The 25,185-nt window shown below is 43.6% G+C and overlaps 1 protein-coding gene and 1 long non-coding RNA gene across 3 annotated transcripts in view; one reads left to right on the top strand and one right to left on the bottom strand.

Annotated features, from left to right (window-relative positions):
- Positions 1-23,604, bottom strand: part of PIAS4 (protein inhibitor of activated STAT 4) — a 53,252-nt gene extending 29,648 nt beyond the window's left edge. Inside the window, exons 1-4 of one of the 2 annotated variants that reach the window (XM_043975300.1) lie at positions 23,496-23,604; positions 17,957-18,380; positions 3,959-4,043; positions 204-245 (exon numbers count right to left, since the gene is read on the bottom strand). In XM_043975300.1, coding sequence (XP_043831235.1) covers positions 204-245; positions 3,959-4,043; positions 17,957-18,380; positions 23,496-23,522 — 578 coding nt within the window. In that variant the 5' untranslated portion in view covers positions 23,523-23,604. Of the gene's footprint in view, positions 1-203; positions 246-3,958; positions 4,044-17,956; positions 18,415-23,495 lie in introns of both variants that reach the window. The other variant, XM_043975301.1, reaches the window with a different exon arrangement.
- A 142-nt stretch (positions 23,605-23,746) lies between these two features.
- LOC122736511 lies at positions 23,747-24,766 on the top strand. The gene is made up of 2 exons (XR_006354205.1): positions 23,747-24,206; positions 24,363-24,766. It is a non-coding gene; the product is annotated as an uncharacterized LOC122736511 (long non-coding RNA).
- Positions 24,767-25,185: the final 419 nt, after the last annotated feature.

Below are 25,185 nucleotides of genomic sequence, written 5' to 3'. Positions count from 1 at the left end.
CAAGCCAGTAGTGGGTTGTAGGCCGGCAAGATGCAGCTCCACTGCAGAGAGCAGCCAGCTTTCTCTCCTGCACTGCTTCAGCACCAGAGCTGCTTATCAAAAGAGCTTTCTGGGGTTGTGGCAAAGTCCTTCCTGGATTTCCCTAAGACTCTCTTCTCTTTGTATGCCTTCTGGGCTTTGATAGAGCTACAGAACTTACTTACCTTAGTACCACTTGAACCGATTTCACTCCAGGCTGCAACTCCCTGGCAAAGTAAATCCAACGAAAAAGAAAGAAACTAATAAGGGAAAGAACATTCTAGGACATCAATACTATACAGCCAACATTTACAATACTATTTTTCTTTGCTTCGTATCTTGTAATCTAGGTAGTAGCCTTCTTCCATAGGGTTCAAGATAATTATAGATAATCTTTAGCCAAAATACCAAAGAACAGGGGCAGCTAGGTGGCGCAGTGGATAAAGCACTGGCCCTGGATTCAGGAGGATCCGAGTTCAAATCCAGCCTCAGACACCTGACATTTACTAGCTGTGTGACCCTGGGCAAGTCACTTAACCCTCATTGCCCTGTTCCCCCCCAAATCTTTAAAAAATAAACAAAACAAAAACAAAATAACAAAGAACTCATACTACAACAGCACAAGGCTAGAACCCACCCATGAGGCAGATGTAAACAGTTTAAATAAACCCACAATGTGTGGAGTTCTTATTGAGGGACATTCTTCTCTGGCCCAACTCGGTCTGGAAGTACCAATGGAACCCCAAAGTGACAGCAGAGTGCCTCTTCCCAACCAGCCCGTCATATCCATTTTCAAAATGAAGGAACTGAAGCACAAAGTGGTGAAGCCGTTTGCCAGCCAGCTAATGGTACAACGTGTACACATACTACCCACCAAACTCTCTCCTGCCTAGCTCCTCCTCTAGGGCAGGGGCTCCAAATCTCTGCGGTGACAGCATCTACTTTTCTTTTCCCCCAAAAGACACAGGGAACTGCCTGACTGGGAAGGAGCTCAGGGTCAGCACCCCATCCTTCACTCAATGGTCCAATGTGTAGAGCTCTCTCAGTGAGTGGCTTTCACACAGACCAATTCGGTCCAATCCCCAAGTATTTAACATCTGCTGAATGCCAGCTAGTGAGCTAAGAATACAAAATAAAACATTCTCTGCCTTCAAGGAGCTTATAATCTGTTGGGGAGAAACAAGTAAACATATAGGTAAAGAGAAAACAAAGTATTTTGGGGAAGGCTGAGGTGGGAGAACAGGTCTAATAGGAAGGATGGTTTATTAACATGAAGAGTTTCAAAGGGGCCCAATGAAAGGGTATAGAAGAGTTAGACAGGGACACTGGACAGATGGCACTGACATAAATGGGTATGAGGGGAGACCAGTAGTCACAGAAATAAGCTTCAGTTTTGACTGTCCATGGCTTTGAATTACAGGGATTTTGAGTAGCGCCAAAGGGCAACAGATTACCGTGCCTTTCATAGTGGCAAAAGAGACTTGGATTTGATTATCAATCCCTGGAAGAAGTAAAAAGGAGGTGAAAAAAGCCAATCTCAAAGATTAAGAGTTAGGGAACCCCAGTATGGAGAAACCAAAATTCCATTATTTTCCTTTCCTTGATTTTGCAGCTCCCAATTACTAGGTACATTCCACATAGTTACTGGGTATCCCTGAACTCAAAATGCACTAAGCATCTGGCCAATTTGTTTTTCTGCTTCCTTCCTGGTGGTATTTCCAAGTATGAGAAAAATGATCAAAAAACACTCAAGGTACAGGATTCTAGGTAGACACTGGTTAAACTCTAAGCAGGGGCTAGAAGAATCTTTAAGCAATATGGTCCATAAGGCTACAGATCAGTTTGAGGGGCCTTCCTACTCTAAGATGCTGTGAGCCACCCCCAGAGACGGAGTATATGATGGAGGGAAAGCTACATGGTATGGTGAACAACTGGACAACCAAAGAAAATGTATATGTATATGAGGTTTTTTTCTTTAAAATGATGCTAGATGGGACAGCTAGGTGGCGCAGTGGATAAAGCACTGGCTCTGGATTCAGGAGGACCTGAGTTCAAATCTGGCCTCAGACACTTGACACTTACTAGCTGTGTGACCCTGGGCAAGTCACTTAACCCCCATTGCCCTGCAAAAAAAAAAAAAATTTTTAAATAAAAAATAAAATGGTGCTAGATAATAGTATTTCTAAAGTCTGACATTCTATGACTAATCTGGGTCTTCCCCTAGCCATTAGGGGGCCATTTCAACCCTTACTGGTTTTTTTAAAAAAAGCAGTAGCGGAGGAAGGAGTAGAGAAAAATTAACTAAGCTCATTGTAGCACGAGTAGCTTTTAGGATGGCTAGATAAGGAAGGAATTTGGATTCAGTGAAGGAACCATCTAAATCTGTCCCCAAAAGCTGTCTTGGCAAACACAGGGCAAACAGCACAAGCAGGATGATCTCCCGAGTCTGGCTCTGACTCCTACCACACAGGGCATGGCAGCCAGGACACTGATCTCTTACACAAAAGCATCCTGCCTCCCAGGGAAGCTGGCCAGACCATTTGGAGAAGTCCAGGACAAAAAGCCATATACCCATAATGCAGACTCAAGCCCACAAAATCTAACCTGGCATCCCAAGAAGGCACAAAAACAGTCATTTCAGCTTTACTTCTGAAATATCACTGTTCTGAAAATAGAGTCCAGGCCATGTTTCAGTGAAGACAAAGCATGCAGAAGAGTGATAGTTATTAGAATGTACTGTGAGAAGAGTGTTTCTTCGGGTGTTGGGGGAAATTGTTTGTATTTCTATTTTTGGTGTATCTTCTCAGCATTTATACCTCTGTTTAAAAAAAATATAGCACTGAGAGATGATACAGTGAGGCTGAGGACTCAGTTCAAAAGTACTGCATTCAGATACTGAATCTTCCCGGGAATGGGCCTAAAGAGTTAATCATTCTGGGATTTATACCCAGCTACTCTCTTGTCCTTCAGGTAAACCCAATCCCTTTTGTGACTGGATCACAAAAGGAAGTAAGTCGTCCTGGAAAGACTGTTGGATTTCTAATCAGAAAACTTGGATTAACCCCCCAGTTCTGCTATAGCACCAATGGGATTTTAAGAAAGCCACTCCCCGCTCTGTGGACCTCAGTGTCCTCTTTTATAGGACAAAGGGATTGAACTAGGCATCCCTAAGGTACCTTTTGGATTAAATCCTGTGATTCTAACAACAATGAGCTCTAATCTGAAGACCCCTCTTTAATTAGCATTTGTAGTCTAAAGGGAAGAGTGCTGGATTTGGAGAGAAGAGCTAGGCTTCTGTCTTGGCTCTGATGCTTACTAGTTTGGTGCTGGGCAACTGACTTTACCTGAGAAAGTTTAAATTTTCTCATCTGTAAATGAGGATAATAATACTATTGACCTCATAGCTATAAGGTAAGTGCTTTATAAGATGAAAGCCATAAAAATGCCAGTCGTCAGTTCTTAGCAGTGCTTTTGTAAGAGTGACCAGCAGGTCAACAGTAGAGAGGGCAAAGGGCATCGGACTTGCTTTGAATCTCTGGCCCTGCTACTTACTGCCTTGTCAGAAACTGCTCACCCTCTCTGGGCCTCAGTTTCCTCCTCTATAACACGTGTGGGAGTGGGGGATGGGGAGGGATTAGATTAGGTTAATTCTGAGATCCCTTCCAGCTTCACGAGCCTGTGACTTTCCTTTTCCTTTTCCAACATCAACTTCGGAGCTTTACTAACAGTTACTAACTAGTTCCTCTAGAACCCCAGGTCATATTTAATAACATCTAGAGATCCCTTCCTTCTAAGGTAGGTCAGAAGCCTGAAACCACATGAAATAGTTCAGTTTTCTCAGATTAGTTCTCAGGGTATTGTAGAGTTAAAATGACTCAGGGAGAAGGCAGGAAGAGAACCCTAAATGGAGGCTGGAAAGTGATGAGTGAGGTAAATGTACCTGGAGTTTCTGATCAGTTCCACTTGTCTCGGCGTCAACGCAAAAATGCATGGGCTCTCCTGCAGCTTCTCACTATTCTGTGGGACTGAAGACAGAGGAAGAAGTTTTATTTTTCAACACCAAGCAGGTTGATAAGCAAGTTTCTGTGCACTAGAACTTTGAGATCCTGAAAGAGGAAACAGACTAGGCTGTGCACTAGAGAATTAGATGGAGAAGAATCTCAGGACTAACAAGAAAGAAATCAGGGGGGGAAACCCCAACACTTTCTTATGGCAAAGCAGATACATGATGGATACAGTTATTTAGCAATGGGTACTCATAAAATTAACAGAAATCTGGTGTGCTAGAAAGGGAGCTGCTTGTCCTGCTGACTTCCACCCTGGTCAGAATCAGACCAAAGCTACAACTTCAGCTCAAGTTCCACAAGCCACATTTTAAGGACCCTGAAAAATTGTGATGTGTGTACAGATAGGTGATCAGGTCTTTGAGGCAGGCCTTGGGATCATATCGTATGAAGATCAGTGAAAGGACAGGAAGAGGCTTCCCTTGGAGAAGAGCTGCTGTGGAGGAGGCTCCGAGCACATCTGCCGGCTCTTGTTCTGCCTGCCCACAAAGGGCTGGATGAGAGCCCCAAAGAGGAAGACCCAGAGATCTGGGAAAAGCTTCCTAACGATAAGAGCTGACAAGAGAATGGGCTGCCTCGGGAGGCAGAGGTCAAGCAGAGGCGAGATGACTAGCCCCTCAGAACGTAGACAGTACGACTACTGACATTCTCTCAATCTCCTCATTTTGCCATTGGACCCACACATGTGGCTAGAGGGTTTTATGACCTCCAAACCAAAGTCTGGCCTTCAGTCATCTGCAAACTCCTAAACAGTTAAGCCAGGACAGGAAAGGAAAAAAAAATAAACCTCTTTCTGCAGTAACTTAAAGCCTTCCCTCAAATACATGGGATTTCAAGCTCGAAGAGATCTTAAGAATCGTTTAATCCAATCCCCTCATTTTATAGATGAGGGAGCTGAAGCCAAGAGAAGCTGTGACTTGTTCAAGGTAACACACCAGCAAGTGAGTAGATGGCGAACCCAGGACCTCTGACTCTGAACTAAATTAAGCTCTTTTTTCATTATTCCATTATACAGGCAATAAAAAACATAGGCCTGCCATTGAATAGGAGCAAGAAGGATCCTCAGAGGACCAGGTATCTTGTATCAAGTAGGATATTATGAGGTCATCTACAAAATTACAGTGAGGGTTTTGATTCTTCTGGTTTTCTTTCAGCAATATAAGATAGAAGCAATTCTCTGGACAAAACCAATTCTGTTTCTTCTGCAGATGTTGGTGTCAGGAAGACATGAGGGGAAGAAGGAAAGGAGATGGCATACATGGGGTCAGGAGAAATGGTCGAGTAGAAGCCAGAGCCAGGTACTGAAAAATGTGAAGGGGAAGGACCTTTATTTCCTCCCTCTGAGGTTTCTTGGTAACAGCTGAGAATAGAAGGGGAGATGTCTGACATTCACCCATAAGCTCACTCAGCTAGCAACTGTTTATAAATTTCACATTTCTAATTTCTACAAGGCTATATGAGTGCAAGGAAACAACAAGATGGCTGGCTCTTCCCTCTCAGGAATCTGCATCACTAAGAATCCCTGGAAGTTTAATAATCCTAAAGTCTCTTACTCTTCCCCCAAACAAGGTGTCATCAACATATCGAGTTACAAGTAGCGGGCTTGAATTTCTTGTAAAATATGATGGCGTAAAATCTATTCCCAAGGTATCTTAGGATCAAAGAAATATGAGAGCCCAAAGAAGCCTAAGATGTAGGTAGGGCAGAGGTTCTTAACCTCTGTTATGGACCCTACTGGCAGGCTGGTGAAATCTATGAAGCCCTTTGCAAAACAACATTTTTAAATGCATAAAACAAAATACATAGAATTACAAGGGAAACTATATTGAAATACAGTCATCAAAAAAAATTTTTTTTAAGTTCATGGACTCTAGTTTAAGATCTAGATCAATGTGATGTTGTGACATATGACATTAAGGCCAAAAGAGGTGGAGAGACTTTGCCATTAGTCACACAGCAAGTGTAGAGCAGATTTCCGAATCTAAGAAAGAGCTAGAAGTAAGATCTAGCACCAAAACAAGTGGCCCTTCTACAATATAAACTTGGTGATAAGTTCCAGAAAGCCAGGTGATTTGTTTTTATCTCCGACAGCCCTCTCCCTCACCACCACCAACTTCATAAAGATACTTTTCTAGACTGGAGTCCCAAGCATCTTTGAGGAAAGAAGCTGCCTGAATTTCCCTGAAGCCTTAAGATCTTCAAGGGGTATTGATTAAAAAAACAAAAAACAAGTATGGGGCTTGTAGGGAGCTGTAGTTGCCTTTAGCAACATCCCTAAAATGCACAGGCCATGTCGCTGCCATCTAGTGATCAAATCAATGGAGACTTCTGTTTTCTGGATCTAGTGTTCAATCAATTCACTACTAGACTACCCCATATATACAAGGCATGCAGGAGACAAGAAGTCGAGGATTGGATTCTCAAGGTTGCAAATATGTTAACGTTTTTCAATGTGTTTGTTTCCTGAAATGTACCTTCCCTTCCTCTTATTTGTCATATAGGTTAGCAAGAGGGGAACACAGATGAGGTAAAAACAAAACATATCAATAATAATTAGCAAAAGATGAGGCAGAGACAGTAAACACCACAGACATCCAGAGGAGGAAAACAGTTCTTCTGAACCCAATAGTCAGGAAAAGCTGAATGAAGAATGTTTGAGGCTCAGATTGCATCTAGGGCTGCAAGGGATCAAAGAAGGAATCTAGTCTAACCCTGAAAACATTTCTAGCAGGGAGAATAGGGTGAACAAGACACAGAGGGAGAGAAGTGTGCTAAGTCCTGCCAGGTTTCGCCAATTTTTTTCCTTTGGTCATTCATTTTTTACAGTGCAATAATAATACTCCAATACAATGACATAACATAATTTGTCCAGTTATTCCCCCAAATGATGGGTACCCATTGCTTCCTCTTTTTTGCTATAACAAAAAAAAAAAGAGCTTAAAAAAAAAAAGCTTCTAGAAAGCTTTTAGTACATTTCTCTCTTGAGGAGAGGAGGCAAGTATAGACCTAGTAGTGACGCTGCTGGGTCAAAGGGTATGCATAGTTTAGTGCCTTTTGGGATAAGGTTCAAATGTGCTTTTAAGAATGGTTGGGGGGGGGCAGCTAGGTGGCACAGTGGATAAAGCACCGGCCCTGGATTCAGGAGTTCCTGAATTCAAATCTGGCCTCAGACACTTGACACGTACTAGTTGTGTGACCTTGGGCGAGTCACGTAACCCCCACTGCCCCATAAAAAAACAAAACAAAACAAAACAAAAAAAGAATGGTTGGGGGCAGCTAGGTGGTGCAGTAGATAGATCACGGGCCCTGGATTCAGGAGGACCTGAGTTCAAATCCAGCCTCAGACACTAGACACTTACTAGCTGTGTGACCCTGGGCAAGTCACTTAACCCCAAATGCCTCACCAAAATCAAAACCAAAACAAAAAACAAGAATGGTTGGATAGTTGGGTCAATTCTTGGCTTCTTTAAAAGGGTACTGTGTGGGGCAGCTAGGTGGTACAGTGGATAGAGCACTGGCCCTGGATTTAGGAGTACCTGAGTTCAAATCTGGCCTCAGACACTTGATACTTACTAGCTGCGTGACCCTGGACAAGTCACTTAACTCTCATTACCCCCCCCCCAAAATGTGAAACTTTCTTTTTGGTGGGGCAATGAGGGTTAAGTGACTTGCCCAGGGTGTCACATAGCTAGTAAGTGTCAAGTGTCTGAGGCCGGATTTGAACTCAGGTCCTCCTGAATCTAGGGCCAGTACTTTATCCACTGCACCACCTAACTGCCCCTGAAACTTTCTTTATCCATGTAACTTGGGGAACAATTCTAAATAAATAAATAAATTTAAGATAAAAAAAAAAAAGAGTATTAACATGCCTGTCATTCCAGAGCTCCTCTACCTTTGTCAATCAGATCCTGGATATGAGGAAGAACCTTATAGTTGTTTTAGTTTGCATTTCTCAGTGATTCAGAGTATTTTTTTTTCATATGGTTGCTGATAGCATAATATTCTATTACATTCAGGTACCACAATTTTTTTTATATTGTTTTATTTTACCTTATTCTTTCCCTTAATCACTTGGTAAAACATTTTTTTATTTGTTTGTTTTTGTGGGGCACTGGGGGTTAAGTGACTTGCCCAAGGTCACACAGCTAGTAAGTGTCAAGTGTCTGAGGCTGGATTTGAACTCAGGTACTCCTGAATCCAGGGCCAGTGCTTTATCCACTGTGCCACCTAGCTGCCTCAGGTACCAAAATTTTTAAAAAGACAACAATCTCTTCCCTATTTTTTTCTAGGCTTTTGTTTTTGCTACTACAAAAGGAGGCACTATAAATATTTTGGTGTGTGTGGGCATCATATAAAGAAAAACTTCCTAACAATTAAACAAACATTTAGTAAGCACCTACCTATGGGCAAAGCATAGTACCAGGTATCTGGGCTACAAAGATGAAAAAGGCAAACAGCCCTTGCATCTTACAGGGGAGTAACAATTAAATAATAATTCTTAACAATCAGAACTGTCCAAAAGTGGAAGAGGCTGCTTCCAAAGTATTAAATCACCTAAGCTTGGGAAATCTTTCATGGAAGCTGCCTGATGATTTGTTGAGCATGTTGTGGGATTCCTGCTCAGGAACAGGTAAGCCTAGATGCCCTCTGTGGTCCTAGCCACCTTGATTTTCCAGGCACCAGTACATTTGACCGGATTGCTAATAATTTCTCCTTCTGCTACTCTAGATTCCTGCCTGTGATTTTTTGCCCTTTGGTACTTACTGTCTCTTAAATTCTGCCTGTCTTTCCAATGCCAAGATCCTTAGCTAGGCCCTAGTCATCTCTTGTTTATACAGTAATTTTCTTCCCAATTTCTTCACCAGCTCCTCTCCCTATAAATCACATTTTTATACGATTTAAACAGGCTTCTGTTTGGCTACTTCTTCAGTCTTTTCAATCCATTCCTTAAACTACACATGGCTTCTCTACCACTGGACTCTTGAAATCACATTTTGAGATGCCCACTCATTTGGTTCTTTTTGACTCCTCTTTTCCCCAAACCCAAACTTGCTACTCTAATGAGTAGCAAAACTTTTACTTGCCTGCAAACACCAATGTCTAGTTTTCCATCTTGGAACTCATATTTGGGTTCTGATCCTTTGACAAAACGTTGGTTTAAAAATCCAGGAATTTAAAAAAATCAACTACAATAGGGGCAGCTAGGTGGTGCAGTAGATAAAGCACTGGTCCTGGATTCAGGAGGACCTGAGTTCAAATCCGGCCTCAGACACTTGACACTTTACTAGCTGTGACCCTGGGCAAATTACTTAATCTTCATTGCCCCCCACCCCACCCCCAATCAACTACAATAGTTTGGAGAGAACGTACAAACTCACATTCCTGGCTGAAACATTTTAAAATACCTACTATGTAAACTATATAGATAAAAACACATGGTTCTTGACTTCTAGGACTTTGTGTGACCCTGGTTAAGTTTTATGTAGCCTCTCTGAGTATCAAGTTTTTTTTCTTTTCTTTCTTTCATTTATAAAATGAGGAAGTAGGACCCAAGAGTCCTAGGGTATCTTTCAGCTTTAAATACTATCCTATCTTAATGTATGGGCAGCTAGGTGCCACAGAGCACTGGGCCTGAAGTCAGGAAAACTCAGCTTCCTGAATTTAAATCCGGCCTCTGACACTTACTAGCTGTATGACCCTGGGGAAGTCACTAACCCTGTTTGCCTCAGTTTCCTCATGTGTAAAATGAGCTGGAGAAGGAAATGGCAAACCACTCCAGTTTCTCTGCCAAGAAAACCCTACTGGAATCACAAAGAGTCAGACACAACTGAAAAACAACTGAACACATATCTTACACAATAGTGTTCCATCATAATCTCATCCCACAATTTTTTCAGCCATTCCCCAACTGATGGGCATCTCTTCAATTCCAAATTCAACTTTTTGGTTTTGATCTCTTTCTGGATACTGACCTAGAAGAGGATGCATGGTTTATAAAACCCTTTGACCATTCTGCTCTACAGAATGTTTGAATCAGTTTACAACTCCACCAACAGTGCATTAATATCTCATTTTGCCCATATCCCCTACAACATTTGCTGTTTCCTCTGCTGTCTGAATACATATCTTAATGTATATATCCTTTCTTTAAACTAGGATGCTTCCTGAGGACAGGTATCTCATCTCAGATTTATCTTCACGGACTTAGGATTCCACCTTAGAGTAAACTTTTTACTGAGTGTCTGCTATTATTCTTCCTATTACTCTATTGATAAGAGCTAATGGGACATAGTAGACTAGGAGAAAGGAGCATATGGGCTCAATTCACCATGGGAGTGCTGTGTTAACCTCTCTTAACCTTTGAGTAGCTCAAGACTATTTAATTATAAATGTATTATGATGTATGCTGAGACAGGGGAGTTCTTACCCCAAACAAAACTAAAGGAGGCCTAGAGGAGGCCTAACCTCGGATCACTGATTCTTCATTCATTCTCTTAGCATCTCTTTCTCAAATGAGGACCCCTAGGGGTGTTGAACACTAGTCTAATGTGGGACTGGAGTACTAAGGAAAAGAGAAACTATTGGGTATGTTCAAGTTTCAAGCCAGAAACTGAAGACTCCAGAAGATGGAGCTCTAAAGTGGGAATGATGATATGGTATCATATTCCAAGCTCCCTGAGTACATGCTGAGCTCAAGAAGAAAATACCCTTTGCTCTTTGGCCCCACCCAGCTGGCTGAACCTATTTTGGGTGGGAATGAGAGAAATGCACTAGCTTCTCCAGGGTATTTGATGAGGGTTGAAGACAGGAGCACTAATTTAGAAGGACCAACTGGGATCAACCAGCAGGCCAAATGTTTATTCTGTGGCAGTAAGGACCATGTATCAAAATAAATTATCTTTAACAGTGATTCTTATCACACATTTGAGAGAAAACTGTCCAGTCTGGTTAGCAATTTTAGCGGGGTAGGGAGAGAGAAGAGAAGAAGGCCAATCAAAAATTCAAAGGATGAGCAAGCAGGTATTTAAAAGCAGTATGGTACTGCTGAAAATACAGTGAATTGTGTAACCCCAGTTCTAATCAGAGCTCTTGTCACTGACAGGTTAGATCACCTTCTTTCTTTAAGCCTCAGTTTTCTAATGTGTTTAAGGAGGATGCTGGATTGGATGAGCCAAGTTCCCTTCTAGCTCTGATGTTATGTGAATCTATTCTCTCTTATGGCCTCCCCATCCCCCCAGCATCAAGCAGTGCATTCTATTTGATTTATGTTTCCTCTCTGCCAGGACATTCTCCATCGGGGATCCATCTATTGTGGCCTGCCCTTCAGAAGAACACGACCACTCAGGAGTACTGGATGTTTCACCAGATTGCTAGCAGCAGGCGGGTGCAGAAGAGACAAATGGAAGGCAAAGTGTCTTCTCTCCTCTATTATTCCAAAAGAACTAATGTAAGGTGCCAACAATACAGGATTTGGTGGCTCCAACACCTGATGGCAAGGGATGGTGTTGGGAGGTCCTCAGGAATCTTGCTCCTTATTCAGATCTCTGATAAAAATGCCTTTTTAGTCCTAGAAAAACAGGGACCCAGAATGGCACAAGACCCTATGATTTACAGTTGGAAGGGACCTTAGAGATCCTATCCTTTTCAAAGTTTTGATGTCATTCTTTGCTGTCTTGGTGAGTGGGGAGGGAGGGAGAAAAATTTGAAACTAGGAATCTTATAAAAACAAATGTTGGGGCAGCTAGGTGGTGCAGTGGATAAAGCACCAGCCCTGGATTCAGGAGGACCTGAGTTCAAATCCAGCCTCAGACACTTGACACTTACTAGCTGTGTGACTCTGGGCAAGTCACTTAACCCTCATTGCCCCGCCAAAAAAAAAAGAAAAAAGAAAAAAAGAAAAAAGAAAAAACCCCCACAAATGTTGAAAACTAAAAAAAAAAAAAAGTTTTGATGTCTTTATAAAAATCTGTCATTTCCATATACAACCCCCCAGGTACACCTTAGTGAGTCTTTCTTGTAACAAAGAAAAACTATTAAGCAAAATCAACCTCAGCAACCTTAGCTGAAAGCACATGGAACATTTCACAGTGATAGTGCTCATCCGGGAAAGAGGGAAGGTACTTTTCTTCTCTTCTCCATTGGTAATCATAACATTTAGCCTTCCGTTGTAAGCATAATGATCAAACTTAGCCCAGTAGAAGAGGTGAGATCCCCCCCCCCCTTTTTTGTCAAGGCTTGAGGGTGAAGGACTATGGATATAGAACACTATGTATGGTGTCTTTCAGATGATGTGCTTTGTTAGTTCTGCTAAAATGCCCCCTCCTTTTTAATTTTTTGATACAATTCTGTGGAGAATGGAATGAGGAAGAATCTATTTGACATGAAGAGAATATAAAAATAAAAAGTAGCAATAAAATTTAAAACACGACAATGCACAGGGTTCAGTTTCATTTTGGTCCAACCTCCTCATTCTACAGATGAAGATTACACGGGATTCAGACCCTGACTCCAAATCCAACTTTCCCCCTCTACTTTATATTCCATGGTCTCTTCCTTGCCCATTTCACTGACTGTCTCCCTGGGAGATTTCTATTGGTTTTAGCTCTTCAAGCTCATCTCAAGCCCAATTCTATGGAGCAAAACTCTCGATCCACTTTCCCTTAAGAGAGCTCAGTAGTTCATTTTGTTTGTTTGTTTTTGGGGGACAATGAGGGTCAAGTGACTTGCCCAGGGTCACACAGTCAGCAGGTGTCTGAGGCGGGACATGAACTCAGGTCCTCCTGGATTCAGGGCTGGTGCTTCATCCACTGAGCCACCTAGCTGCCCCCTCCCTTCATCTTTGAAGAGAGCAGCTAACTGCCAATCTAGACTGGTTCTGTCTAAGACTTCTGGGAGACAGTCCTTTCCTCCTTCAATTTCTAACCAGGAGATGGCCTTTCTCCAGGCATACATCCTCAGTAATCACCCACTATGGCATCTTCAACTCTCAGCTGATGCTTCCATCCTGCTAACTATCTTTTTTCAGTGGGCCTCTCACTTCTTAACCTCTTATGATCTGACTTCCCACCTTATCATTCCACCCAAACTCCTCTCTCCAAAGTTACTAATGTCTTAGTTGCCAAATCCAATGGCCTTTTCTCAATCCTCATTCTCCTGGATTCCTCTGCAGCCTCTGACACTGTTGATCATGATGTCCTCCTTGACACTCTCTTCTCCCTAGGTTTTCATGACATCGCTCGCTCATGGTTTTCCTACCTATCTGACCTCTCCTCTGTCTCCTTTGCTGGATCCTCTTCCAGCTCATGCCCACTAACTGTGGGTGTCCCTCAGGGTTCTACCCTGTCTCTTATCAATATTACTTAGCTTAGTGATCTTATCAGCTCCCATGGATTTATTTTCTCTCTCTATGCTGATCATTCTCAAATCTAATTGTTCTACCCCAAATTTCAATTTTGCATCTCCCAACTACCCTTCAAATATCTTAAATGAGAGGTCTAGTAGACATCTTAAACTCAAGTAAGTCCAAAATAGAATTTATTATCTTTCCCCCTAAATCCTATCTTTTCCTTATTACTGTAGAAGGGCTACACCATCCTGCCAATCCCTCAGGCTTGTAACCTAGGAGTTATTTTGGACTCCTCACTATTGCTCATGCTTCATATCCAATCTGTTGCCAAGGCCTGTCCATTTCACCTTTGTAACATCTCTCAAATACACTCTTTCTCTCCTCTGCCACTAGGGCAGGCCTTCATCACCTCATGCTTGGATTATTGCAACAAACAGCCTGATGGTGGGTCTTCCTGCCTCAATTCTTGTTCCTACTCCAATCCAGCCTCTATTTGGCAACTAAAGTGATTTTCCTAAAGCACAGGTCTGATGTCACACCATTACTCAATAAACTATCCTGGACTCCAGGAACAAATACAAAATGCTGTTTGGCATTCAAAGCCCTTTATAACCTAGTTCCCTGCTACTTTCCTGGTCTTTCTATACTTTACTCCCTGACATGTATTCTTTAATCCAGTAACAACGGCCTCCTGGCTGTCCCAGGAATAAGACACTCCATCTCTCAGCATTTTCTCCGACGGCCCCATCCCCACCCCAGACTCCCATACCTGGAACACTCTCCCTCCTCCATTCCAACTATTCACTTCCCTGGCTTCCTTTTAAATTCCGACTAAATTCCCATCTTTTACTGGAAGCCTTCCCCAACCTCTCTTAATTCTAGTGCCTTCCCTCTATTAATTACTTCTTCTTTATCCTGTACATAGCTGCCTTTGTTTGCATGCTGTCTCCCCCATTCGATTATAAATTCCTAGAGGGTAGGGTCTCTTGCCTCATTTTGTATCCCTGTCCCCATCCCCATCATGGATCATTCCCTGATGCCTTCAAAAATGCCCATCTCCCAATCCTTACAAAGCCTTCACGACACCCTACCATAGCCTCAAGCTTTTGTCTTCTATCACTCTCTTCTCTGGCTTTTTGGGACAACTCTCTCATGACTGGTCTCCTGCCTGTCTCTCTATTCTTACTCAGCCTCCTTTCCTAGCTCTCCATGCATACCATAACCCCTCACTCTAAGTGTTTCCCCAGCTTCTCTCCTGGGCCCTTTTCTCATCTCCCTCTATATACTCTTTCAGTAACTTCATCAGTCCCGAAGGGTTCAATTATCATTGCTATGTAGATGATTGCCATACCTAGATATACAGTCCCAGTTTCTCCCCAAGCTTCAGTCCAGCAATATCATTTGCCTAGTGGACATTTCAAACTGGATGAGCTGGAGACATCTTCGCCTCATTATGTCTAAAACAGAACTTCTCCCCTAATTGAAATGTTTCTCTCTTCCAAATTGCCCTATGGCTATCAAAGGCACCACCATCCTTCCAGTGTCTCAGGTTTATAATCTTGGCATTCTTCTGAACTCACTCTTCCTCACCCCACACAGCTAACCAGATGACCATTTCTACCTTTACAACATCTCTCAAATCCAACCTCCATATTCAAACTACTACCACCTCAGTTCAGATTCTCATCACTTCTTGTCTATGTTCTTGTCTCTGTCTCATCCTGTATATGCATGCCAGAGTAACTGGCCTTAAATGTAGATCCAATAGAAACTCTTCTGTCTAGTTTTTTAAGGCCTTCATAGCCTAGCCCAAACCTCTATTTCCAGCCTCACCGGACACAACTCCCCCTCCTGCATGCTGTGATCTGGCCTTTTATGCTCTCATGACCTGTTACTCTATCTCCACTGCACTGACCATCCATCACACATGTCTGGAATTCACTCCTTCCTAATATGTAACTAAAAGGCCTTCTCCTTTAAGGTGCAGTTCAAGTACTGTCTTCTGCATAAAGCCTTTCCTGATCTCCCCAACTGCTCATTAGTGTTTATGTGTTTTTATTCATCTTACATTTATGCTTCAAATACTTCTATATGTACTTGTCCCCTCCATTAGAATGGAAGCTCTTTCATTTTTTTGTATGCACAGCATGAAGCACAATATGCCTGGCACATAGGAGGCACTTAAAAATGCTTGCTGTTGACCAATGTTAAAACAAGGGTGTGTGGGTTTTAGGAAGAAGAGAAGAATGTCTTTTGAACCAGAAATATAATTCTTAGTATAGACCAGAGACTAGATCCCTTCAGAGGTAGCAAAAAGAGATGCATGAGTTTGAGAGCTGTGGTGCTAGGGAGCTATAGTTTTCTAGGTAGTATATGAATAGCCTTGCTGGCACCAAGTTCAAATTTACCAGAAACATGTTTAATTCAGGCTAGTTTCTCTTTTAAGTAAGCCCACCTTCAAAGTTATCTTTCTCTTTCATCAACTCAAGCCTGTTTAAAAAATATGCATTACTTTCAAACTCTGCCATTCTAAGACTGAGTAAAGGAAGTAGGGCTGATAAAATACCTTTTCCCCTTACTTTGAAAGTGCTCAAATTTTGAATCAAATCACCCTAGAAGGAGTGAACCAAGCAAAATTTTGTCCCTTGCATAAGCTGGGGAGACAGGGAAGGTCTAATAAGGAAAAGTTTTCTACAATACAACTGTGTGTCTAAAAATTATGAAAGTATGGGAGAAATTATGGGAAGCAGAAGAAAAGCTTAAGAAAAAGAAGGTTCAGGGGCAGCTAGGTGGTGCAGGGGATAGACCACCGGCCCTGGAGTCAGGAGTACCTGAGTTCAAATCTGGCCTCAGACACTTACTAGCTGTGTGACCCTGGGCAAGTCACTTAACCCCAATTGCCTCACTAAAAAAAAAAATAATAATAATAATAATTAAAAAAAAAAAAGAAGGTTCAGTAAGTCCTTTCAGTTTAAATGATGATTACAAACTAGAACCAGTCTGCATTATGCCAGCTGGGTCATACCACACCAAAACAAAATGTATGAGAGTAAACACTATGTTAAAAGGCTGATTCTACTTTCCTCCCATTGTCAATCCAGTGACTTCTTTCTTCCATGTTCACTCAAAAACAATACCTCTCATCTTAAAAATTATTAACTGTACACTTAGTGAATGAGGGGATACACACCCATCCACCACCCAAACATATTTTTCTCACTGACCAATGATCCCAAGTTCTAGACTCTGTTTAATATCATCCATTCTTCCCTTAAAAGTTTGTGAGAGGCAGCTAGGTGGTGCAGTGGATAGAGCACCAGCCCTGGATTCAGGAGGAACTGAATTCAAATCAAGCCTCAGACACTTTACACTTACTAGCTGTGTGACCCTGGGGAAGTCACTTAACCCTAACTGCCTCATAAAAAAAAAAAAAGTTTGTGAGAAAAGTGTTCATGATTTATCCTTTTATTTCTAACATACTGGCTGGACTCTAAAGACCAGGTAGCTAATTAGTAGTTGAGAAACTAAGAGTTGAAAGGCTAGCAATTACATTCAAGTGGAAATTGTTAAGACGTTTTTTCTTTACCCCTAGATTTCTGGTTGCCTAATAGGATATGATGTATGGTACAAACAGTGAAAAATTGACAAAAGTAAATAGTATCTAAAAGAAGAGTGGAACAGGACTGAACAAATGAACAACGACAACAACAACAAAAAGAAAGATTCTTGACTTTGAAGACAGTATAGTAAGTGTGATCAATTTTGACAACTTTGTTAAAAAGTGTTGTGGGGGAGACAGCTAGGTGGCACAGTGGATAAAGTACTGGCTCTGGATTCAGGAGGACCTGAGCTCAAATTCCGCCTCAGACACTTGACACTTACTAGCTGTGTGACCCTAGGCAAGTTGCTTAACCCTCATTGCCCTGTGCAAAAAATAAATTGATTTTTTAAAAAAGTGATGTATGGGGACAGCTAGGTGGCACAGTGATAAAGCACCAGCCCTGGATTCAGGAGGACCTGAGTTCAAATCCGACCTCAGACACTTGACACTAGCTGTGTGACCCTAAGCAAGTCACTTAACCCTCATTGCTGCCCCCCCCCCCCAAAGTGACATGGCAAAATTTGGACAGCATCTCCCTCCTTCCCCCTCTTTTCTCAAGGGTTGATGATGAAGAACAACTGCTATTGTGCCTAGTTTGGAGGCAAGTGGCAGTTCTCATGTAGCGTAGGCAACCAACCCACATCCCAGGGTTTGTGGGGCCAAAGGTCGCCAACCCCTGCACCAAAGTTGGAAAAGAAAAATCAGAGGCTTACATATAAATATTTGCAGAAGACCATTACCTTGATTTCACCTCATTGTAGGATAAAGATGCCTCCATGAGTACAAAGAGGATCTCGAGAAGGTAAGCCCATAGGGAATTTGAACACAAAGGACCTTAATGTTTAATTCTTAAAATTTTGGTTTTTAAATAAACACACACTCCATGCATATCACAGGCTCAAAGCCTGCCTCACTCAAAAGACTCACCTAACTCTGTTGGCTTCAGCAATTCATCCAAGATATTAAAGAAGGGCAGTTTCACCAGGCGGACTTCTGGCTTGACAACTTTAGAGGGTAATCGTCCAAGTCCATTTAGGTATTTCCCATACAGCACAGGATAGTCAATGTTGGGAGTAGAAATAGAAGTCCTGGGGACAGTGCTTCCCCGATCATAGGAAGAATGTATGGAGAGTGGGTCCAAAGGCCGGTGGGGTTGTACAGGGTCAGAGCTCTTCTTGGCATATCGAGTCTCATAGAGTTCCTTAATTTTCTTGAAGACTTCAGGGCTGCAGTCAAACTGGACAAGCTGTAATGCCCTGGTGACAAGTTCATGTTTAAGTCCGCTCTTACTTCGGCCAACAAAACCAAGAAGCATCTGGAGATCGGAGACTCTAAAACTCATCACCATGTTCTAAAGAAGAGCAACCGTAGGAAGAAAAAAAGTCCTAAAATTAGGAACAACCAGTGAAACCTAAAAGCATTCCTGTAATGTGGTAGGCCAGGTTTCAAAGTGATGATGTGAAAAACACTCTCAATGCAACACCTACTCTTCTGAATTCATCAGATACTCTCATCTAGTCCTGTCCTCACCCTCCACTTGTGATGTGGTTGCTAAGAAGGCAGCTATCTTTCCAACCTTTATCCTACTATTCCTTTTCTCCAGTCACTAACCCACATCAATACCTTTGCCCCGGCCATCCTCCCCATTTCTTCACCTATCTATCTTCCAAGTTCCAGCTCAAGAACCCTGTCTTCCACTAAATTGTCCCTGACTCCCAGCCCACCAGTAATCTCTCTTTGCTCACCCCCACCCCAAACTGAAAGCACTTATTCTGTATGCCTCTAACAGTTGTCTTTGTTCAACTGTCTTGTATCCCCAGATACATCTTACATTTATGTAATCTCTACCATACAAACATCATAGTAGATACTAAATGAATATTGTTCATTAGACCATAGCCAACTGAAGCTATGGAGAATGTATGCACAACTCTGTGAAAGTCCAATATATTTATCTGGTATTATCACTCAAAGAGGAAAAAGCATAAAAAATCACATTAGTAGTAACAATTTATGTTGTCACAGAAGTATTTTTCAGTTTTTGGTAAAATGGAATTAAGAAGTTATTAAATACTGATAGTCAGACTGCACACTGGTCGTAATGTTCAAAGTTAGCCATGGTAGATGAAATATGATAGAAATTTGGAGGAGAATTGAAAACACACAAGGCAGAGGGGTAAAGGAAGTGAGAATTCAGCTGGATGAGGCATAAGAACTCAAGAAAAATATATCACTTTACTAGTACTTTACCATTCTGACTCAATTTTGGTTTGCTGGGAATATAGACAATGATGCTTATATAAAGTCAACTCCAACAGAATATTTATTTCAAATTTCTCATTATTTAAATAGACAAGCACAAGCCTGCATTAGTATATTTCTACATATAGTTTGATAAACAGCTTAGTAGCATAATAGAAAGAAGACTGGACCAGGAGTCAGAGACTAGAGTTATAGCCTCAGCTCTGCCACAAGTAGCTATGGGACTCCAGGCAAGTCAGTCCACTTGACCCTGGTTTCTTCATTTATAAAATGAAGGATTAGGTTGAAGTCCCCTACAGTGACCCTATGGATGAATGGGCACCCAAGGCCTAGATGGTGCTGTACTATCAATACCAATGCAAAAAGGTTCGTTCAAAATACTGTCTAGAGCACTTCAGTTTCAAAGAGTTCTAAGGAGAAAAATCCTTTCCAGATCTTAAAAGCACTAGGTACATGAAGTTTTGGGGTGGGTGAAACTAAAGAGGAGCAATTTAAAATAGGTTTTGTGTTCTAGTTCTCCATGAGGGGTCTTAACCTGTGGCCCGCCTACTTTATTTTACATTTTGATAACTCTATTTTAATATATCTGGTTTCTTTTGTAATCCTATGTTTTATTTTATACATTTAAAAACATTGTTCCAGGACAGCCAGGTGTCACAGTGGAAAAAGCACCGGCCCTAGAATCAGGAGGACCTAAGTTCAAATCTGAACTCAGACACCTGGCACTTACTAGCTGTGTGACTCTGGGCAAGTCACTTAACTCCAACTGCCTCACCAAAAAACTCAAAAACCAAAACAAATAAAAACACTGTTCTAAAAATGATTCTAAACATTATTCTAAGGGCTCACAGGCTTTACCAGACTGCCAAAGGGGCCCATGGCACAAAAAAGGTTAAGAGTCCTTGCTCTCAACCTTCAACTCTGGTCTAGTTACTTGAAATCTTGCATCCCTCAAATGGGCAGGATAATTATGAACAAGCAAAACTGAGCACTAGCAATAACTGCTCTGTGGCTATCTGTGGAGGGAGCTACAAAGAAAAGGCTAACTCAAGTAACTCAAGCTAACTCACATGTGAATATGGAGAACACCACATTGATAATGCTGGGCAGATGGATAATGTAAGAGAAAGGTTTTCAACTCTATATGCCTTCCCCAAATTGCTTGCAGGCAAGAACAGGCCTCCTGGAATAGGCCCAAGCTCTTAGAGGTAAAGGGCTATGTCATGTTGAAGTAGAATAGTAACAAATAGAAACTGGCCCTTTGAGTATGAAAAAAAAATCCAAATGAAATTATGCGAACTGCAAGCCTTAAAGATAATATAAACATAACCTACTATCGATATTGTTCAGACACTCTCAAAATGACCTGCCTATCAACCTAGGCCAAGCTAAAAAAGCCCCCAATAATGATCTTGGAATATCTTAAATCTTCCTTGCTCAAGAAGCTTCAGTGGCTCTCCATTGCTTCTAGGATAAAATATCAACTATTTGACATTTAAAGTCCTGTGCCATCTAGCTCCAGTCTACCTTTTCAGACATCACATTACTTCCTTTTATGCACTATACATTCTGGCCTTTTTGCTGTTCCCTAAAAAACCTTCTGTCTCTCCCATCCTCCATGCCTAGACCATTTCCCTTCTCACTTCTTTCTCCTGAAATTCCTTGTTCCACTAAAGGTCCATGGGAGGAATTTCCTGATTTCTCCAAATAATTTCATACCTATTTACTTATTCCTGTGCTTATTTCTCTCAGTAGAACGGAAGCTCCTTAAAAGCAAACTGTAAATTTTTGGATCCTCACTGCCTAACAGTACCTGACAATTAATCAACAAGGATACATCAGCCATCTACAATGTGCCAGGCAATGAACTAGGCACTGGGGATACAAAAAGTAAGCCAGTCCTACTTGCCCTCATGAAGCTTAAATTCTATTGGGGAGACAACATGTACAACATATGAGTACATACAAGGTATCTGGGAAGGAAGGAAGTATACTAATCTTTGGGATGAGTCTTAAAGAAAGCAGTAGTTGAGGCAGGAGTATGTTCCAGGCATGAGGACAGCCCCAGGCACATAGTAGAAGGTGCTTAATAAATACCTCTTGAATTGAAATGTTGACTATTACATGTTATTTACTCAATAGCTCTTACTACAACCCAATCTCCCAGACCCAGGAGAGACGGAAGAAGAATGTGAAAAGAAAGATGACAAGAAACACCTGCAAAGGGAAAAACCCCACCTTCATTAGAAATCACATCTGGCTCTGGCTAGTCCACATCAAAAGCACCAGAAAACTTTGCACAGTGTCACTGCATTACAAGTAGCCTAATCTTAAAATTAATCACTACCTTGTCAGAAGTTTGTCTTCCTTATTACGGTACTCTCCCCACAGCCCAAATTTCAGCCTTGACTGGGCCAGTAGAGCAAGCCAAGTCTCACACTGGACAACAGAACTTAAAAAGCATTCTCTTCTAGGCTTTTTTTTTTTTGGTGGGGGGAGGAATTTAATGTAGCCCAAGATCCTCATTATTACACCACTTTTTTGTGCTCCATATAGGAAAAATTTAGAAGTTTGATCCTGATCTGTAAAAATATTCAAAACAATAAGTATTAAATAACTATGAACCAGGAGAGTAACAGAGTACTGGATAGGGAGCTAGCATTGAAATAGGGAGAGCTGGGTCCAGCTAAGCGCCTCAGGCAAACTCTCTTAAAGATTTAAGTTAACTGTGTTAAATTCAAATAGAAATGTATCCCAAGAGGCCATAAAATGACTTGGAAAATTACTAATTAACATGATCTATATTGTACTATATTTTTATTAATTTTGTTAAACATTTCCCAATTACATTTTAATCTGGTAAGGGACACACACTTTTTAGTTTTGTGCTTGACACTTCTGCTAAGTTACAGATACAGCAGTTCTGCTTTGGTTTTCACAAACCTATAAAACTGAAGGTCCTTAGGATACAAAAAAATAAAGAAAATAATAGCTAGGTAGTAGGCCATCACTGAAAACTAAAGGAGATAGAAACAAGAAAGTTCCTGGCCCCCCCACCCCAAGAGTTTAAAATCTATCAGAAGGTGAGAAGCCTTGTACACATTATCTTGATGGGATGGGAAGGAGAAATGGGGGAGGGGGAAGGAAGGAGTCAGAAGCCTAGTTCCCAAACTTCACAGTGAATATTAAAAAACAAACATCTCCTTAGCATTCTGAGTCCAGTCTTCTCCATCAACTTTCTCCTAAGGGAACTGAAAAGCAGTTGGGGGGGGGACATGAGGAGTGAGGATGCTATAGAGACAGAAGGAATAAGCGGTAACCTCCCCTCTTCCCCAACCTTGGGAGCAACTGGTTCCGAGAAATGGTACAAGAAATAAATGGTAAGCATGCTGTCCAAAAAAAAGAACTAAGAGGAAGAAGTAAGCCCAGGAAATAGGGAAACCTGTGCAGGAGGGAAGAACAAGCCCCGCAAATGAGATGCAACCTGTTCTAGAGGAAGGACCAGAATTGGAGGAAGAAGACTAGGGAATGGGATGCAACCAGTCCCAGGAGAGTGGGGGGCGGGGAGTAAAGGTTGTATGGTCCCCAAGTGGAAGGCAATCTTCCAGGAAAAGGGGAGGGGGTTAAAAAATAGAAAGGGGGTGTCAAATCCTGGACACAGGAAACACCTGTCCCAAGAGAGCAGTTAGGGGTGTCAGGGTGACTAGGGGAGGTAGGAGCAGGTGTCGGGTTGGAGATTGAGCGGTCCTGGCCTGCGGGGAAGAGGGTGGGGGGGGCAGCAGTTAGGGGGGCGAGTGGGGGAGGGGCGGTAGCTGCTAGCCCCCCCGAAGGGGGAGGGGTTCCTGCTGGGGCGGGGGAGGGGCGAGCCGGGGTCAGGGCGGGGGTAGGGGCCGGCGACTTAGGGGGGAGGAGGTAGCCCCAGCCCCCAAGAGTAGAGAAAGCCGGCCTGGGGGAAGCGCAGAGGCTGCCGCGGCGGGGGAGGGGGCGGCAGCGGTCGCGGCGTCCCGGGCCCCAGGACGGCAGGACGGCCTAGGCAGGCCACCGCCCCGGCGCCCAGAGTCGGGGGGCGGAGGAGGCTCAGGAAGAGTCTAACGCCGAGGCCCGACCGCCCCAGCTCTCCCCAGACCAGCCTCCCTTCCGAGCTTGCCTCCGAGCAGCCCCACGTCCCGCCCCCGCCCCCCCCTCCAGCCTCTTGCTCACTTACTTTGGCCTCCACCAGCTCCGCCGCCATCTTGGCCACCAGCGTCCCCCGCGCCGGGAGCCCCAGCCGTCGCGTCACGTGACTGCCCGCCGCTCGCGGTCGCCGAAACCAATCAGCACCCGCCTCCCCGGCCCCTCTATGCCAGCCTTAGCCCTTTCTTCCTTGGGCCGCGCAGGCGTCTGGAACTCCGCCCCTCCCTCCAGCCAACCACCTCAGCCGGAGCCCTCTCTGGGCCCCGCCCACTAGCCCTCCTCCGGCCCTCGGCTGGGTTTCTTAAAGGAGCACCGGAGCTTGCGAGATGGGGTACCGAGTCGGAGCCGGGTGAAGGAGGTGGCCGGTGGCTGGGGCAAAGGAGGGGAACAATGTAGTTCAGGGCTGTCCTGGGCCAGCGAGGTCGAGAAGGTGGCAGGGCTCGGCTCGGTGCGCGCACCGCCGCACTGCAGCCGAGCCCCAGCCGGCCCCACTCGGGGTGGGCGGGGGAGCGTTGCTCGGGGAGGAGAGCTGCTTCCCGAGGCGGGGCGGCGCAGTATCCATAACGCCGGGCGGCCGCCCGCCTCTGCCGCCCCGAGCTCTCCCGACCCCGCCGATGCTAATAATGCCTGACAAGAAGTCGGGGAACGTGGGGAGGAAGGCCCAGAGACCGCAGCCCGGGGCGTCTGGGTTGTTCGTGGCCTTTGTTGTCACTTAGTGGGAGATGCTGCTGAGTGCCCGGAGGTTGTTTGGCTCGGCGTAAACCCACGAGGGAATGGGGGAGGAGGGAGGGAGCGGAGGAAGGGGCGGGGAAGGCTGGGGAGACGGCCGAAGGGAGGGAGCGCGCAGCGCGGAGGAGGGAGCGCTTCCTTGGAGACTCACCCTTTAACTCTGTCCTAGGAACTGGAGGAGGAGCTGGAGGAGGAGGAGGAGGAGGAGGAAACACGGCGGTGAAGGGGCGGGGCCGCGGGGAGGGAGAGCCTTTTGTTCCGCCGGCCCCGCGGGGGACTCCAAGGAAGGGGTGGCGGACCCTGCTCTGCTCCGAGCTCTAGTCCCACCTTCCCTGGGCCCCTCCAGCCCTCCTGGAGTTTGCAGAGAGCCGGATGCATCCAGTCCGGACCAGCCCGTCTCCTCTCCTCGTTAGCCGAGGGACGGGAGTCCTTTCACATCCTACCCCCCAAAGGGCTGTAGGAAAGAAAAGGCGTTTTAAAAGTATATCTAATAAGACCCTTCCCTTCTAGCCCAGCTAGCTTCATCTTAGATATGGGGAAGCTAAAGAAAGGCAATAAACATTTATTAAGCAACTACTGTGTGTCTGGTACTGTGCTAAGCGCTGGGCATACAAAGGCAAAAAACCAAAAATAAGTCCTTGCCCCCAAAGGAGTTTACTCTCTATCGGGGAAACAACTCGCAATCACCTCTGTACAAACAAGTATAGACAGCACAATGAGCGTAATCGCAGAGAGAAAGCACTAAAATTAAGGGGCATCAGGAAAAGCTTCTTGCAGAAGGTGAGATTTTAGCCGAAGGAAGCCTGGGAAAGTAGAGGGCAGGAATGAGGAGGGAGAGATTTTTAGGCATGAAGGAAAGCTAGTAAAAAACATGCAAAGCAGAAGTCATAGAATCAGTCAGCTAGTATTAAGTACCTATTAGGTGGGATACAAATAGAGAAGAGCCCCGACTCCCAAGAAGCTTCCTGTATATTGGAGAGAGACATGCAAAC

The sequence above is a fragment of the Dromiciops gliroides genome, chromosome 1 (genome assembly GCF_019393635.1).
Source record: "Dromiciops gliroides isolate mDroGli1 chromosome 1, mDroGli1.pri, whole genome shotgun sequence".
Classification (NCBI taxonomy): Eukaryota; Metazoa; Chordata; class Mammalia; order Microbiotheria; family Microbiotheriidae; genus Dromiciops; species Dromiciops gliroides.
Note: the sequence above shows the minus strand (reverse complement) of the source record. Positions and strands in the feature narration are given on the sequence as shown.